Source organism: Asterias rubens, chromosome 13 (assembly GCF_902459465.1).
Source record: "Asterias rubens chromosome 13, eAstRub1.3, whole genome shotgun sequence".
NCBI classification, from domain to species: Eukaryota; Metazoa; Echinodermata; class Asteroidea; order Forcipulatida; family Asteriidae; genus Asterias; species Asterias rubens.
In genome coordinates this window covers 7,803,148-7,821,782 of record NC_047074.1, presented here as the reverse complement: position 1 = coordinate 7,821,782, position 18,635 = coordinate 7,803,148, and the positions used below count along the sequence as shown (strand labels likewise).

General features: G+C 38.7%; 1 protein-coding gene across 2 annotated transcripts in view; it reads right to left on the bottom strand.

Moving 5' to 3' along the window:
• LOC117298854 (protein FORGETTER 1-like) overlaps positions 1-8,693 on the bottom strand; it is a 41,309-nt gene extending 32,616 nt beyond the window's left edge. Inside the window, exons 1-5 of one of the 2 annotated variants that reach the window (XM_033782205.1) lie at positions 8,640-8,693; positions 5,372-5,667; positions 4,821-4,911; positions 3,031-3,138; positions 1,729-1,815 (exon numbers count right to left, since the gene is read on the bottom strand). In XM_033782205.1, coding sequence (XP_033638096.1) covers positions 1,729-1,815; positions 3,031-3,138; positions 4,821-4,911; positions 5,372-5,604 — 519 coding nt within the window. In that variant the 5' untranslated portion in view covers positions 5,605-5,667; positions 8,640-8,693. Of the gene's footprint in view, positions 1-1,728; positions 1,816-3,030; positions 3,139-4,820; positions 4,912-5,371; positions 5,668-8,528 lie in introns of both variants that reach the window. The other variant, XM_033782206.1, reaches the window with a different exon arrangement.
• Positions 8,694-18,635: the final 9,942 nt, after the last annotated feature.

The window sequence follows — 18,635 nt, the reverse complement described above, 5'->3', positions numbered from 1 at the left end:
GTCCAATGGCTTTAATAATAATAATATAATAATAATAAACAAGACTTATAAAGCGCATTTTACAAAATTCAATGCGCTGGAAGAGTGCTACGGAAAAGATGATTGTGAGAATAGATGTGTTTTTAATTTACTCTTGAATGTCTGGAGTGTGTTGGTGTTCCGAATATGACTAGGTAGGGCGTTCCAGCACCGGGGACCAGCGACTGAAAAGGACCGGTCCCCTGTCATTAACAGAAAATGCTATGAAAAGTATTTTTTACCCGAAGATTTGTTATGCAATTTTTGTCCCTACACCAGTGACAGGGCCTCATGGATGCAAAAGGAGGCATTGTACACCTACCCCACACACCCCTAAACCCAAAACTGGGTATTAATTACATAGCTCTTAAAGCCATTGGACACTTTCTGAACAGAACAAAAATTAAAAGTTCAAGGATTTACAAACAACTTACAGGGTTTACAGAAGGTAATGGTGAAAGACTTCTCTTGAAATATTATTCCATGAAATGCTTTACTTTTTGAGAAAACATTAAAACAATTATCAATTCTCGATATCGAGAATTACGACGGATTTATTTTACATGACACGGCGAAACGTGCGGAAACAAAGGTGGGTTTTCCCGTTATTCTCTCCCGACTCCGATGACCGATTGAGCCTAAATTTTCACAGGCTTGTTATTTTATATAGAAGTTGTGATACACGAAGTGTGGGCCTTGGACATTACTGTTTACCAAAAGTGTCCAATGGTTTTAACATGCAGTTGGCACATAATATCATTATCTTTCGGTTTCTAACAAACTTTGGTAGAAATATCTACACACTACCAGTGACATTTATTTCACCATCATGTGATCAGGGCCATATTTCATGCAAGCAAACAATCGGCGCTGCAAGGAATTCCACGCTAACATCAAGCATATTTCATGGCTTAGCAGGGAATTTTTGCATGTGCCTCTGCATACTCCACGTTACTAGGCATTCTTCGCTTACACCGCTAGCATGACGTTCCATGGTTGCACAGTAAGCTGAAAATGGTGATAATAAGCGCAGAATTCGGCAGTAAGCAGAGCCATGAAATTGCGCCCCAATACTCAATTTCCCCCAGCACCCAGCCACCATCATTTGCCCCATAAAGTTTGATAAGTCTGGCACTGTTGCTGTTTCTTACCCTTCTACGTTACTAGGTATTCTTCGCTTACACAGCTAGTGCAGAAATTTGGCGCTAGTACAGAAACCGGAGAATAGTGATCAAAAGTGCAGATTTTGGCGCCAAGCAGAGCCATGAAATTGGGACCTAAAACTCGATAGCCCCTAGCACACTGACCCCATTATTTGCCCCATAAAGTTTGATAAGTCTGGCACTGTTGCTGTTTCTTACTTGTCTACGTCACTAGGCATTCTTCGCTTGCACAGCTTGTGCAGGAATTTGGCACTTGTACACTAAGCGGAGAATGGTGATCGTAAGTGCAGAACCCCCATCATTTGCCCCATAAAGTTTAATAAGTCTGGTGCTGTTGCTTGCCCGTCTACGCACAGGTAGTGCAGAAATTCAGCGCTTGTACACTAACCAGAGAATGGTGATCGTTAGTGCAGAATTTGGCGATAAGCAGAGCCGTGAATCTGGGCCCCGATACTCTTTTGCCCCCCCCCCCAGCACCGCCACCCGAATCATTTCTCTGTGCATCATTTTCCCCCTTAAGTTTGATAAGTCTGGTGCTGTTTCTTACCTGTCTGCCTTTACCTACGCCAGCAGCATCACCGATGAAGCAACCAGCCCTTGAGCCGTTTGGTAGGATGGTCAGGTGGCGCTGACACTGCCAAAAGGGGAAAAGTTGGTGTTAGATCATCTTCAAATCTTGGGGATGGTTAGAATACAATCTAGTAAGGGTTGTGGTAACACAAAAAAAGCCACCACTCATATATAGTTCAACCACATCCACTTCTCAACCCTTGTAGGCAATAAAGCTATGAATACAACAATTTTGTGGTCATACTTATGTCTAATTTGTATCCTTTTGCACGAAATGGTAGTTTAAAATATCATTTTACTTGTAATTCGTTTTTCACAAACAATGGTGTAGTGGCTAATTTCAAACGGGAGTAACTCAGCAACGCGATACACCCCAAAGCTTAGACATATACCAAATTACTGCTGCTGATGTGTTCTTTCCAGCCATGCATATAACTCAATTCTTGAAATTGCCTACACGGGACTCATTTTCACAGAGCGGGTCACATTTAGTTTGTAATGCCTCTGCTTAAAGGCAGTGGACACTATTGGTAATTACTCAAAATAATTATTAGCGTAAAACCTTACTTGGTAACGAGTAATGGGGAGAGGTTGATAGTATAAAATATTGTAAGAAACGGATCCCTCTGAAGTGACGTAGTTTTCGAGAAAGAAGTTATTTTCCACGAATTTGATTTCGAGACCTCAGGTTTAGAATTTGAGGTCTCGAAATCAAGCATCTGAAAGCACACAACTTCGTGTGACAAGGGTGTATTTTCTTTCATTATTATCTCACTGAGTGGCGGATATGTGCGCTATTCAAGAACCCACTATTAGTATTATTGTTATTATTTAAGGAACATTACAGAAATGGTTTTGCTAGCAACAAAGTTGCTGGCAGTGTAAGCACTTTATGTAATCCACACTATACATAAACTGACAAGCCTGTAGAAGTTTGAGATCGATCGGCCATCTGGGTCACGAGAGAATAGTGAAAAACCGATTACAAATTTTGCATTGCATCCATGCCAAAACAAAAACGAATAAAACACTCACCGAGTGATAAACTCCAACTGCGAAATTAGATTACTTATTTCTCATCAAATATGAAATTTCAGACAGAAATATTTCAAGGGATGTTTTCTACTATCATCATCATTAGACCGTGTAAGTTTTATGTAAATCTGTGATCTTCGTGATTTTTGTTTCTTACCAATTCTGTAACGTTCCTTTAAATGTTAAAGAGATATCTCAGAAAAAGTTTTAGTGTAATCCCAAGTATTTTTTTCTTAATACTTACGGCATAAAGGATTCCTTCAAGTTGAAGACGACTAAACTTGCCAGTAGTGATGAGGTCTCTAGGAATGGAGGCTGCAAGGTCATAGGTTGGCTTTGGTAACGGAATCGCCTGTAGTCAGATTAATTTAGAAATATACTAGGAGAAATGAGGAAGGACTACATGTACAAGGAACAGATAACAACGTCTCTCTACACCGAGTGAACAAGTAAAACAGATTTGAAAACTAAGATATTTCCAAGCATTCACAAACAATGTTCTAAATTCTAATTTTGAGACTGGTAGCAAAGTAAAGCAATTACCGATCCTTAGTGCACACTATTATTTTCCTATAATATCAATTATTAAAGGAACCCGTTGACTTGGATCGGTCGAGTTGGTCTTTGAAAAGCGTTTGAAACCGTTTTTTTAAAATGCATATATGGGTTGAAGATCACCAGTAATAATGAAAAGCATCTTGCTCAGGGACACAATAGACCGATCCATTAGGCTCCGCCCACGACGCACGTGTGAGCAAGAACACGTGAGCCTCTCCAATGCCTTTCTGCATAACTCTGCCGCGCAAGCATACGCGCACGCATGTTGGACCTTATTTGTCGGACCTTTGTTGCGTTGTGATTGGTCAATACGCAATGGGGCAGAGCTTAATGGATCGGTCTATTGTCAAGACCTGGATTTGAGTCTACCCTCCGATGACATAACCACCAGAGTCCAATTTCATATAGCAGCTTAAGCCCAAAAAGTTGCTAAGCACAGCAAAATATGCTTAAGCAAAACCTCCACGCCACATGTACACTTTGTGACTGGTACCCAGCTCGTTTCTGCTTAGCAGACAATTGCTAAGCAATATTTCCTGCTTAAGCAGCTTTAGGAAATTTGGCCCAGTACTTGAATTCGATGCTCTTAACGACTCCGCCATATAAGCCTTTTTGAGGTATGGCGGACGTGATAGGAGTGTATTGTTTGGTTTGGGTGTATACACACAAATTTACCCAAACTTTACAGTGTTGTAGCATTGTGTCCGCCATATCTCAAAAACTACAGGAATGTAAAAGAAAAATATCACACTCCAGAGATGACAAAATGAGGCGGTGTCCGAAACGGCGACTTTGGCTACAGCTACGGCTAGATCGCACGCATCTATTTTATCAACACTGGCAGATGTACCAGTTTCAGACACGGCCATAAATCAAATCAAATCAATCAACATTTATTTCCATACAAACACAATATACAAATACAAGCGATAGGATGTTACAAGACTGAAAACTGTATGGAGGCATGGCCCATTAAAGCAAAGCTTGTAAGCTGGGATGCCTTTACAAAACAATGGAAGATAATAGTAAGATCATTTAAATGATAAAACAATGCGTATAAACAACATAAACATCAAAACGAGACGGATACACGAAACGCAAAAACAACCACCTATACAAGATATATACAAACAAGCAAATACCTCAAACAAACCAACCAACACCCCAACAAACAAACAAACAAACAAACAAACAAACAGACAATACAAACACCACAAGACGGCCACGACGAAAGAACTAAACCAAAATAATGACAGAATCACATCTGTGTTACATAATGGGAGACAATGTGTTTTTTGAAGGAGGCTTTGAATTGACCAACAGAGGACTGCGATCGAATACGCCTATCAATCAAGTTCCAGAGGCGGGGCCCACGATAGCGAAGAGTGTTCATTGTGTAAGAAGTACGCGCAAGAGGGATATGAAGATTATAACAAGAGCGTGTGTTATAAAGGTGCGTGTTGCTGCCATACTTACTGCTAGTGACGCTGCTTCCACTATATCTCCTGGATGAATCCGTGCTCCTGGTATAAGATCTCTGCTTTGGTACTTTGTAAACACTTCTTCACTAAAAAAGAAAAGGGAAATTGTAAACAAAGTTACCCCAGGCATCTCTCTGTGAACAGACTGAATAAAATCAAGTAATGTGCATGAACTGTCAAAGATTGGACAAGCCAGTAAAGGTCTGAAATACATCATGTAAGAATAAGCCATGTTGGAAAAGACTAAAAAATACTAACCACTTAAAAAAAATATCTAACAAATCTCGTATCCATCCTTTTATTAGCACTATGAGCCCGGTTCATACTTCCTGCGAATGCAAATGCGATACAACTTTTGACGTCACAAAATTTGCAACGAATAATTCACATCAGTTGACTTCGTGCTCAACTCCTGCGAAACATGCACTGCAAGAACAGCCATGAGACGTCAAGTTTTGCACTTGCATTCGCATTCATGAACCGTGCTTTCCGATGCCGGAATAAAATAATAATAAAATAACATAAGAGACTTTGAAATGTTTTCACCTAAGCGTCTCCTGTACGCCTTCATCTGAAACATCTTGAACCATCTCGTTGCCTCCTCTTTGTGTTTGCTGTGCCCCTCCAATCCTAACACCTCCTATACTTATTTCATTGCCTAAGAAAGAAGATGATGCTGACGCCCCTCCTGTGGTTCTTGATGTATTTTGATGTTGCGCCATCTGAATCTGTTGAGCTGTCTTGTGAAAGGCGTTACTACCAACTCCGCCACTTTGCATATTGAAGTTTTCTGCTGTGGGTGCGTGAGATGTCACTAGTGGGAATAAGAGTTATCCATGTTTCTGGAATACAAAAACAATAACAATTTGTCAATCAAATCTGCTTCATATTAGAGATAAGAATAATTGTACACTACCACAAGTGTCTAATAAAACGTGTCACTTTGAAAGCAAATAATACCAATTGGTTAAATAAGAATAATTGTACACTACCACAAGTGTCTAATAAAACGTGTCACTTTGAAAGCAAATAATACCAATTGGTTAAATAAGAATAATTGTACACTACCACAAGTGTCTAATAAAACGTGTCACTTTGAAAAGCAAATAATACCAATTGGTTTGGAGCTGAACAAGGACAAATTTACTAGAGTGATATTTGAACAAATCAACCTACGGATTAACGTGCCGACATTCAACCAACTGAGCTATTTAGCCCGTAGGCCAAATTAAAAAAAATGCCAGTTGATCGTCTCCTCCCGCATCCTTTTTTGAGGCCACATCTTTATTTTTACTATTTCTTATTATTGACATTATTTTTTCAAAAACTCAAATTTTCTGTGTATTTCTCATTTAATTTACAATTTTTTTAAGAACTTGTAACTTTAAACTGAATTGGTGGCCAATTTGAATTAAAATGCTTGGCTTGGAAGCCACCTTTGAAAGAAAACAAATATATATATAAAGGCGCCCTATTCTCCTCTTTTTTGAAACACCCGGACGATAAGGTACATATCGCGAATAGGAAAATATCAAAAGAGGGCGCTGTTGAACCCACACAAAGATATAGGCAATGCATGCGCGAGTCCTGCATGACAACATACACAGCGGTGGTAACTGCCCTATCTGCCTACCCATAATGCATTGCGGTTCTGAATCGCGATAAACCTTATGTCAATTGGTATTATTTTTTACTTGGCCTAATTTTTTAAATAAATTGCTGGCATACAGAAATCTGTCCCCGCAGATTGTGTAATTGAATTGGGATCTACAACGTCAACTGTTATCAATGCACAGTACAAATACAACATTGACAAATACAACTTTAGGTAAAACTTTTATTAATGACATTTTTGACAGATATGGAATGGATTGTATGATTGTATTTATATGGTCAGCAAAACTATTATTATTATTAATTTAAAAAAATAAAAGTTTAAAACAAAAATCCAAAATGTTATCTTTTTACCAAATCGGTAATGTATTCTGGGCTATCAATTTACATTATGAAACTTGTCTATAATAATACTATTATATACATCTATAGACAAGTTTCATAATGTAAATTGATAGCCCAGAAGGAGATGACGTATTGATAACGAAAAAAGATAAATTTTCTGGTACCACGGTTTTAAAAGACTACTCCTAGAACTTACTATGAGGCAACGGCGCACCGAAGGGGGGGAGGGCTTGGGGGGCTTGAGCCCCCCCCCTCCAAGAGGGTCCCCCAAAAGAAAAAAAAGAAAAAAACGGGGGAGAAAGAGGGAAGGAAAGAAGAAAAAAAGGAAAAAATAATGGGGGAGGGGAGGAAGAATGGGAAAGGAAAAAAGAGCCGAGGGAGAAAAGTCGCAAATGCGTGTGTAGCTTTTGGTTTTTATTTCCGGTGGAAGTATTTTCTTTTCTTCCTTTGCCATTCGCATTTTTTTCCCCTACAAAAATAACTCTTTTATCTGGGATATTAGATTACGCGAGGTGCGAGGTGAAAGATTTTGAACACATCTTATGCAATGATCTTATGACAACTCCCTTGTAATTGTGTAAACTTGCAACAATAACATATTAAGCATTTGAAACCCGTTGTCCAGGATAAAATATATCTCACGTCGTTCTTGGTCGTTCCGGCATTCAATGGTTTTCTAGTACTACACTTAAATTTGAGAAACGCCGGATAGTAATGTTTTTTTACCCGCGATGTTTTTACTGAATATGCATGAAACCAGATACCGACCGACCCGATCGAATATTGATCACCACACGTTGCTTCTTTTCCACATTTTTAATTTTAGTCGGCTATGTTCAGGGATTAAAAGGTCTACAATCCTACCCTTAACAAATTACACATCACATTTATGCCCTGGTTAAAGTTGTAATTTAATTTTTGAACAGAAATCTGAAAAAAATTATTATTATGCGATACCTCTTTCGCAAAACAAAGGTTTATCTGTAGGTTCTGGGTTTGCTGCCTCCTTATTCATGGAATTTGCTGCCCAGTGATGAAAAGTAGGTATCACTGCCTATAATGTTCTCTTTTCAACCACGTCCGCAGCATTACTATTTAAAACAAAAACCTTTGCTGAATTATTGACTGACTTTTGCAGTTCGTAATTATAGACGATGAATCAGAAGTGCTTAAAAAGTATATTTTTCTTCTAAATTTATGCATAAAGAGGCTTGATTTTTCAACCCCAAAACGCCAGAAAGCTCAGAGCTTTGCCCCCTACTGGACCCCCACCGGGGCTTCGGCCCTTGATCCCACCAGGGGCCGTAAGGCCGGCCCCTGGACCCCACCCAATAAATTGGTTCGAGCTCCCCCAAAAAACATAATCTGGGTGCGCCGTTGCTATTATGAGGTTAGAACCTCATACTTCATAGTTCTATCTAGGAGTATGAGACCATCCATCCATGATGAGATTGAGACAGACCACAACCACGGTATACGAGGCTTGACTGTGTGAATGTGATGCCAGCATGCTGAGACAGACCACAACCACGGTATACGAGGCTTGACTGTGTGAATGTGATGCCAGCATGCTGAGACAGACCACAACCACGGTACGAGGCTTGACTGTGTGAATGTGATGCCAGCATGCAGCATTCCCTACCCTACAGTCTACACACGACTCACGACTGCTGGGACTGGGACGGGATTGCTGGTGGTCGTTTGGAAACTTAACTATTAAAACTTAACCGGTTGAAATACTTACCCATTCTCTCTACACGTGTTTACCATTGGAACAGAACAGCCACTGTTAGTGAAGAATGAAATACAAAGTTTCTAACAACTTTCAAAATAGAAAAGTAAAACGAGTATTTACCTGTTCTCAAAAATCCGCGCGAACACTCATCTTATACTTGGTCTGGAACACAGGCGTCGTGTGACCAAAACGGCTATTAAACGGATAGGAACCTAACTATTATCGACGACTATTTTGTGTTATTTATTTTGAAGTATTTCTGTCCATTATTCATGATATTGCCATATTGCTAGTAAAACTGCCGTCTGATATACCGAGAGATAGTCTAGACTTGATTTCAAGTCTGAGATCAGCCACGCATAACCCCCCCCCCCCCCACACGGAGCTTTTATTCCCAATAGGGCGCTGTTTAAGCCAATAATGTACATGTAGAAGGATTTGACTGAAAAAACACGATCACAGACTTGGAACAAGGGGTGTCCCATTTTGTTTTCTATTTGGGCACGTCTGGCCAAGTTTCCGTTTGCCCGAAAACGAAAAAGATCTTTAATTGCGCCAGTGTTTATAATGTAATTTAATTCTTGTTTACCAAGATAGTCTGGCATTTTAGTAAATAGTCCTACATGTTATGCATGTACAAATAAAACAGGATTAAAAACATCGTGTGCACGAGATAATTATGTCGTGCGCCCGAGATAATATGTCGTGCGAACGAGATAATTATGTCGTGCGCCCGAGATAATATGTCGTGCGCACGAGATAAATAAAACTTTTTTTTAAATGTCCCTTTAGGGTGTTACGCAAACAAACTCAGATATTCCTATGGGATCCACGATTCCTTACTTTGCTGGATTAATTCATTCCTCACAGGGAGAAAACAAAGGGTAGTTTTTTACGGATCTGAATCAGGCTGGTCTAATGTCACTTCTGGTGTACCACAGGGGTCTGTCTTGGGGCCTTTGCTTTTTAACATTTATATTAATGACTTACATATTTATGCAGCTGTCTAACTCCCCTCGCCACTATGCTGATGACACTTTTTGTATAGACAAATTCAGGGAGAAAATGATACTTTGTCCCTCCAGAGAGATCTTGACAAAATAAGTGCCTGGTCCAGGTAAATGCAAGTTTCTTTCCATCTCTAGAATGCGTCGCTGGTCATACCAGGCTTCATATTCCATAAATAATATGCTTATTCAAGAGGTCACTAAGCTTAAACTACTAGGTGTACTTGTTCAAAACAATCTCTCCTGGGATGCGCATGTTAATTTTGTCACAGGTAGATCCTATAGAACTTTGGGTTTTATTCGTCATGTTGTGGGAGACTGCAACTCTAAAACACTGCTCACTTTGTACAAGTCTATTGTTTTACCTCTTTTAGATTATTGTTCTCCTGTTTGGCATATTTATTGTGTTAAACACGAGACTCAACTAGATAAGGTTCAGAGGTATGCCACAAGGCTAATGCTTCATCAAAGGAGACAGGAACAACCCTACAATAGCAGGCTTATAGAAACATGGTTTTCCACCCTAAGTAATAGAAGAGAATATCTGTTCTTTGCTTTTGTATGTAAACAATTAGTTGCTCACAATCATACAGGTGCCTTGGCATCCTTTTTATGCAAAATCTTGGTTAATGCTAGACACAAAGATAAACTTGTTTTTCATCATTTTATTTTATCAGCCCGTACCGATTAGTTTAAATTTTCCATCCCCTGCCGTTTTGCTCGTGGCTGGAGCAACTTGCCTGCTGACCTTGTTAACGATTTCATATGTGCCCACTTACAGGAATTTTTATCTAAGCTCAAAAACCATTTTGATGTATTGACTGGCTTTTTAAAGTTCATGTTTTGCTCGTTTGCCTTTTTTGTTCCTTGATTTGTATCATGTTCTATGCTTTTTAATTTTTTTTAATTGTTCAAATTTTTCCACCCCCTGCAGTTTTGCTCTTAGATAGAGTAACTTGCCTGTTTACAATGTCATTTCATATGTGTCCCCTTATCGTAATTTTGTTGTATTGCTCTTTAACCATTTTGATGTATAGACTTGCTTTTTTTACGTATATCATTATGTGTGTTGATCTGTGTATGTCTATGCTTGTTTGCCTTTTTAAATTGTTTAGTGTTTTGTATTATCTTCTGTGTTTTTTTATATGCCCCCTCTTGCCTTAATGTATTTTTAGGGTTTTAGGAGACATACGCCTTTTGGCGACAGTTATTTTTTTTTTACTTTTATGCTCTCCTGGGCACCCCACTGTTGTTTTACTTTGTTTTCTTAAATATTTTTAATGTATGTACATGTGCTTGTAAATGTGATTGCCCGAATAAATATTATTATTATTATTATTAACTCATAAGGTTACACCCCATAAGTTGGTACGCACGGCAGACTAATAAAACAATGGAATTACCAAAGCAATTAAAGAAAGGGAAAACCAGCATTTGATAAAGACAACGGTTGAAACATTCTGTGCAGGCGTAACAATTAATTAAGTAATTTATTTACAAAATCAAAGCTTACAAAGGGTGTTGACAAAATGAAGTTAGATAAAGCATAAGTTAAGAGTAGTCCAAGACCCTTATCAGTACCACGCCCAAAGGATTCCCGTCCCGTCAGTAGTGCCGTCAGACCCCACGGTAGAAGTAGTGAAAATCACATCCCCGAGGTTTGCACCGGTCAGCATCCAGCCCCGAGATTCCCAGAATCGAAAAGGATGGCATGCATTAGCTTGTCAGATACCGCCGCGAGTACCCTGGCGAGTACTGTAGTTCTCTGAGCAGTGACCACCAAATTGTTTATATTACGATTCTTTTTTGTGTAGTCACATAATCTCTTGCCCCATCTTTACATGTATTCATGGGTACAACTTTAGGCAGGTCACACTCTGCTTGCATAAAAAACAACTCATACGATCCACGCGTTTGCCGCTAGTTGTACTCGACTCGTGGACGCCGCCATGACAGCTACCGGAGGGTAATGGATGACTCAATACGGCACTAAAAATGGACTACTTTCGCTTGCAGGCATCGCACGACGTAATGCTACCGTATTGGTCATTCGGAAAACTGAACACAGCGGAAAGTTGAAACCGCCACACCGGGACGAAGATAGTGTAAAGAAACACAGTCAAGTGTGAATGAGAATTCGCAAATTGTTTTGTTTGCTTTTATTATATAACCATGCAGGTATCTTTGCAGCACCACTTGAATCTACTCAAAATATATTATTAGCATAAAAACTTACTTGGTAACGAGCAAAGAAGAGCTGTTGATAGTATACATCATTGTGAGAAACCTTTTCTTCAGAAGTATCATAGTTTTTGAGTAACAGGTAATTTCTCACTAATTTTTGGTTTTGAATTTGAGAAAGACCGTTAGGCCTGAAGCTTTTTCGTCGGGCTTCTAGTGGCACTTTTAATTTTTTTTATTCTGACAACTTCGATGACCAATTGAACAAAAAAATTCACAGTTTTGTTATTTTATTCATATGTTGTAATTACTGGTCAATGACCATACAAAGCTGTCTAGTAACTTTAAAAGATATAATTGCTAACAATAATATATTTTATTTTGTCTTTCACATTAAGGTTTGATATATACGACCAGACTGGAAGCTACGATTTGGCTTTTGTCATGATGGGGTGTGTTTGTCTCACATAATTGTTGGTGCTTGTTGCGGAGAGCCTTTTTTTAAAAGAATCCACGTGATTCAACTAAAAATGCTTCTATTTCCATTGTTTTCCCAAAAGAAAAAAGTAAATTCGCAAAAAAGCCGACGTCGGCATATTATAAATTAATGACATCGTTTAGACGTCATTTCAATACCCCAAACTTGACGTTACATCAACATTTTATGTTTACTATTAATTAGTTAATTTATTTTTAATTATTAACATTATCAATTAATACAATGCACACATACAATCCGCTTGATCTCCCTTCGTCGACCTCTATTCACCGCACCTATATACTATTTAATGGTACAGCATGTGTATATATACCGATCGATTTCAAGAATTTTACAGTCATGGGTGTTAGATTGTAATTAAAACTTTGTTTTGTAGTTTGAATTAATATTTTGGAATTAAGCTGTCAAATTTAGTTCACACATTTAATTTATCACAAAATCTCTTGATATTTAACACAAAAAAAAAAAACATGTTTGTAGTATCCAATTACCGATTAATTTGTTGTATAATTGTTGCAGTATGTAACCATCTAAGCCTGACCTCAAAATTTGCCTAATATGCAAATGATGTCGTGACGGTAAATTGCCGTCACAACCTGACCATAATAAATGACGAAATACTGATGTACACTCTCGACAACAGTCCACCAAGTTTTGCCAGCTGGTCTCTGTGAAGGATGAAATTTCACCCGATCCTTCACAAACTGCTTGTATAGTTCTATATTTTTATACTGTATGGCATGTTTTAATAATGTCCATCTGTAATGTCCCTCTTTGTCTCTTCGTAAATTGTGGCATCAGGAGATTAACTCGATAGTAGTTTAGTTCACTTTTTTTAAATCCTTAAGGGGTGCTGCCTTTTTTTTGTTATTGTATTGTATGTCTCTTGTTTTTGTTTTCTTACTGTTCTTATTGTCTGTGCTTGAATTTTTGCCTGTGAAATTAATAAATGAAATGAAATGAAACATGGCAAACGCAGGATTTCGAGCTCATGGACGACGCCATGTTTTCTCCTGACCATCCTCGTCGCCATGTACAAAAGCAAAATTGCGTGTATAACGCATAGCGCACTCGGGTGCGAACTATTGCAAAAACGAGGTTGTTAATAGCGCCCTCTATTGATTCCAAAAGACGTAGAAGAATCGACGGTATTTTCGGTTTTTTTTTACTTTAATTTATAACTCAAAAAGCACCTTTTCGAACTGACAACAGGCGGAATATCGAGAAGTGTATTACAAGGTACTTATTAGGAAAAAAGTAAGATGCCACTACAATCTCCGAATGAAACTGAGAGCTAGGATTTCTGGCCCACGGTCTAAGAAAAAAAGTTAATTCGCATAGGAATTTGCCGGAATTTGAATACACGATCACAGTAATTCTGAAAAAGGCTCTTAATATTGTCGTCTACAATTTTTTGTCCGATCCGAACGGAAATTTATATTTTTGAAGATTCTAAAGAGTTACATACTTTCTTAGGTATTTTACGAAAGTAGTTAATTAAACACTTTAGATCCAGGGAAAGCCGCGGGGAACTTAACCCCATTGCTAAAATTTTTATTTTTTATTTGTGGTTCGAAGATACTTTCAAAGTTTGAAGATTTTTTTTCAAACGTGTCTTGCTTTCTGGGAGCATAGTTAGGCGTGAGATCTTGTCTTCCACGGTAAAGATCCGCCCCCTGGTGTCTCCCACCCAGTGTCTTAAAACCAGGTGAGCAATCAGGCGTATTGGCCCAGCTTCAAGCTGTTCCCTTTTGGGCCATTGTTGTCCAGTCCACAACCAGGGCTCCCGGCCTCCTGGAACCGAACTCCTGGACACAACCTTCAGCTGGGATTAATTCCCAGAGTCAATAACCCTTTAACAGCTACATGAGCGGAATGTTTTTAACGGAAATGGTATTTTAACTTGTTTATGATGCACTTGTTGACCATTTTAATGTGATGTTGATATGTGTTTACACTTCTGAATTTTTCGTCATTATCGATTAAAAAATCAGGCCCCAACCTAAAGGTTTTGAAAAACTAAAAACACTTCTGCCGTTGAGAGTGCGCGTAAAAGGACAATGCCGCTGACGTCATCTCTGGGAGCTTGCTTTGTTATGCCTCCACGCTGCTACAAAGCGGCTTTACAAATTGGAGCTCCCAACTATGACGTTTTGAGAGTGATTACGTAATGGAGCTTTTCGAAAATCTCTACGAAAAGCGCTGGATAAGGGTATTCGAAATGATTGTTTTTTTTACACAATTAAAATTTATTTATAATCATATGACTCGATTTCCTTATTCATTAAAAACACTTTAAATGAAATTTAGCAAAGTTCACGACTTGACATTTTCGTTCAAGCAGGTCTTTAAAAATCGCCAATTATACTCCCCTGGAAGTATGGTCAGGGAGATTGCTCAAGAGCTTTAATCTTAACCACTTCAATAACTTTATACTAACAGCTCCAGACCAGACAGGGAAAAGGTCTGGAAGAACGTACTGGGTGGAATGGATATAAAAGCAGGCAGTGAATACCAGGTGGGCTTTATCAAGGGGGTCGTTCATTTTAAAGGAACACGTTGCCTTGGATCGGTCGAGTTGGTCTTTGAAAAGCGTTTGTATCCGTTTGTTATAAAATGCATATGGTTGGAAAGATGTTTTAAAAGTAGAATACAATGATCCACACACATTTGCCTCGAAATTGCGTGGTTTTCCTTTTACTTTGCGAACTAACACGGTCGGCCATTTATGGGAGTCAAAAAATTGACTCCCATAATGGCCGACCGTGTTTATCGACGAGGTAAAAGGAAAACCACGCAATTTCGAGTGATACTTGTGTGGATCATTATATTCTACTTTTAAAATATCCTTCTAATCATATGCATTTTACAACAAACGGTTACAAACGCTTTTCAAAGACTAATTCGACCGATCCAAGGCAACGTGTTCCTTTAACGTGGAAAAAAATATCTCACGCCTTAAGCTCGGTTCATACTTCCTGCGAATGCGAATGCGAAGCGAATTTGACGTCACAACCCTCTTTTCGCAGCGATATTCGCAAGTGAGTTGAGCAAAGTTGAACTGCTGCGAATTATTCGTTGCGAATTTGTGACGTCAACATTCGTATCGCATTCGCATTCGCAGGAAGTATGAACCGGGCTTTAGGAAGATAGGACGACAAAATATCTACTTGAAAATGCCACCGCACCGGAATCGACCCGACAACTCGTATTCCATATTGTAGCTTACAAAACAGTATGAGCAACATTTTTATTATTATGGAGACGACAACATTTGCAAATTATACTAATTTAAAGCTTATTATTAAAACATTCATATTTTTCTGATTTATATGTCAAAGAGTAAATTTATTTGTACCGTATTGTAGCTACAGCAAATATGGCATTTTTGTACCGTATTGTAGCTACAGCACATTTGGCATTTTAATTAGACTCCACTAATGTTTACCTTTACAGTAAAGCTTTTTTTTCTCACTGTTGAATTTATGACCTTTGCAGTTACATGTATAGCGTGATCGCAAACATTGGTCAGGTTTATGCAATAGTAAAAATAATCAGACAAATACAAACAGACGAAGCATTTCGGCTGGATGTTCCTTGACCGGGTAACAATCGTCACTTTAGTAAATCATGATCGACGATGGCAATCCCCGTGGAAGCTGGTTCACCGTAATAATTATGTCTACTTGTTTCGGGGTTGATGTGGACAGGAATTCTTAAGGGTCTAGGCATCATGTTGCCAACTCTTACGGAGCAATTTACAACCGAGAAGTGGCTGATCGGATGGCTGATGATTATAGTCAGTGGCTCCATCTACCTAACTGGTAAGGTCTGCTTTAAAACCTGTTATAGAATATCAATGTATGATTTATCTTGACAGTGAATTTCCATCCAAATTTTTGTTTTCAGTCTGGAAAGGAATCATTGGTCAAAACGGAGGTAAAATTACAACCATATTTTTATTCAGAGCTTTGACATGACTCCAAATAACCATTTAAATGTATAATGTATGCATACCTGCTCTAAAAGGAGCCCTTTATAAGGTTTTTGTGGCATTTCGGGGTGTGCTGAATCCGCAAAACTGGGTTCCCTAGCGAAATTTTGAGTTTTTGACCATGATTATTAGGCTAGATGCATATTCAAATTAGCTGCTGAATTTCCAATTTTGGACCTTTCTTGAACCATTTTTATCAAAATCTCTGTAACCTGGAGAGCAAAAGAAGCAGTGCGTCTGTATCTAGATGTTGAAGGTCACTGAATACGATGAAATCATTTCTAAAGTAATTAGGCCCCCTATCGGTCATAAAATAATATGCAAATTATAGTGGCCGCCATTACGAATATTCTCCAATATTTCGTTAACTATGCAAGCAAAGATGACAATGAAAGTGTATTTACCTTTGTTTCGGAGGTCTTAGAAAATGATTTAAAATGATAGAGACATTTTCTAAAGTATAATTAGTACTCATAAGTATGCAAATTAGTGGCCGCCATTACACAATGTTTGTCCCCATTGTCTCTCTAGAAAAGCAAACACGATAAATGAAAGGACGTTGAGTTCAATTCGCATAATTCAATAAGACATTTATTTCATATTGACATCCTCAATGACAGTGAACACAATTTGTAGAAGTACAATTTTGAACATTACGTGTGTATAGCCTACAACGCACGCTGACATTCAATCTCTGTAAAAATAAAGTCCGTTGACCCTAGTGGGCGGCGCTAATCTGTTATTCATGATCTAGAATGATTTGAGCTCGAATGTTCAGGGCTGTGGTAGTTTGAAGTTAGTTTTAAGTACTTTCCTGAAAACATCACAAGTAATCCTTTATATACGGGCTGGTGATACATTTTCGATAGGACACAAAATAATACTCAAGACTGGTGGAAGCTACGACTTCTGTGACTGTTTTGAACTGTTTGAGGAGCTTGTGATGGAGTTCGCTTTTGAACGCAAGTGCAGTCAAAAGAGCCTAAAGTCACCTGGAAGTTTCAAACAAATTTTGATTTTGTTTTTTTCCCGGCAATGCCGACCAGGTGTATTGCTGCTGAATGCAGAAAAACACTTTTTGTAATGTACCAACTCACGACTTGGACGTACATGTACTTTGCACGTGTGTTTACCATACGCATTGCAGGCAAATCTGCCTCGATTGACGTCACAAAATGGGTAGGCGGAGTCAGCCCCCAAACAACTTTATACAATTACTAAAAAGATTGTTTTATTGTTCGTAAGCATATACTCTTATGTTTGAAAGAAAAACAATTCTATTTCCAGGTGACTTTAATTTAAATCCAGAAAGGACATTTTCGAACTTCATCTACAGTTCGGTATTTTGGGGTCTGTTTCCCCATATTTTGTGGCGGGTGTCAGATTGTGTACCCGTTTTTGCTTCGTCTTCTTCTGCACATAGTCACATCGGCAAAGAACTGATTTACCGTCCCTGGAGTTGATCGTTTTAGAGCCAGTGTATGTGATCCTCGCCGTATCTTCTGTTGGTGTGACCCTCGCCTGTATTTCATCCCGGTGGACGTATTAGCCCATAAGATACTTATTTTGTACGGCACACTTAACAGTTTATTCAAAAACGAGACCCCAATTTGACTTTTCGGTCCATACAGAAAGTTTAACTTAAACAATTATAACTTCTGAACCAGGTGGTGAAGGTATGAATAGCGGTCCTATTGCACATGGTTCGGTTAGAATGAAGGTAAATGATTTGGTTGAGGGTCAGTTTTGGATTCAGTATCACAATGAAGATAGCTTTAGGTTTTTAGGCACACTCAAAGTTAAAACAAGGCGCTCTAAAGGTGGTTGGTTTTCTGTCTCACAATATCAGGCTGAACTTAAACAATCACATCTCCTGAACCACATGTCATAATTTTGTGCTATAACCTTGTAGCTTATGACACATTAAAACACCAGTATTCAAAAACCTGACCCAAACTTGACCTTTGTGAGTGTGGGTTCGCACCCCATGACACTTGCATCCTTGGATACTTTACCAATGATCTGCTTTGTCCTTCGGATGGGACATTAAGCAGTAGGTCTCGTTTACTAGGATTGGCAGCTGTGGAAAATTATGAAAAGAGTAAATTTCTTAACATCCTCTGCAACAGGATTTCACGTAGGGACAAAACACAACTTTTGTTTAAAAAAAATATCTTTTACACAAAACCCAAATATAGACGCTTTCACATACACCAAATATAAAATTGTTTCATACATAGTGCAAAAGAACTTAATCGTTGCCTTTTTGATTGCGTGCTCGGCTGCCTGTGGCGGGCTGTATTATTATATCTTCACAGAGGATGTTTTCGTTGCCGCCCAGGTGTTGCGTGGTCACACACAACCAACGTTCCGATCTATGCACGGCAAAAACTGTACACGCTTGACCGCGCAACACCAATGGTCTTGGAACCAAG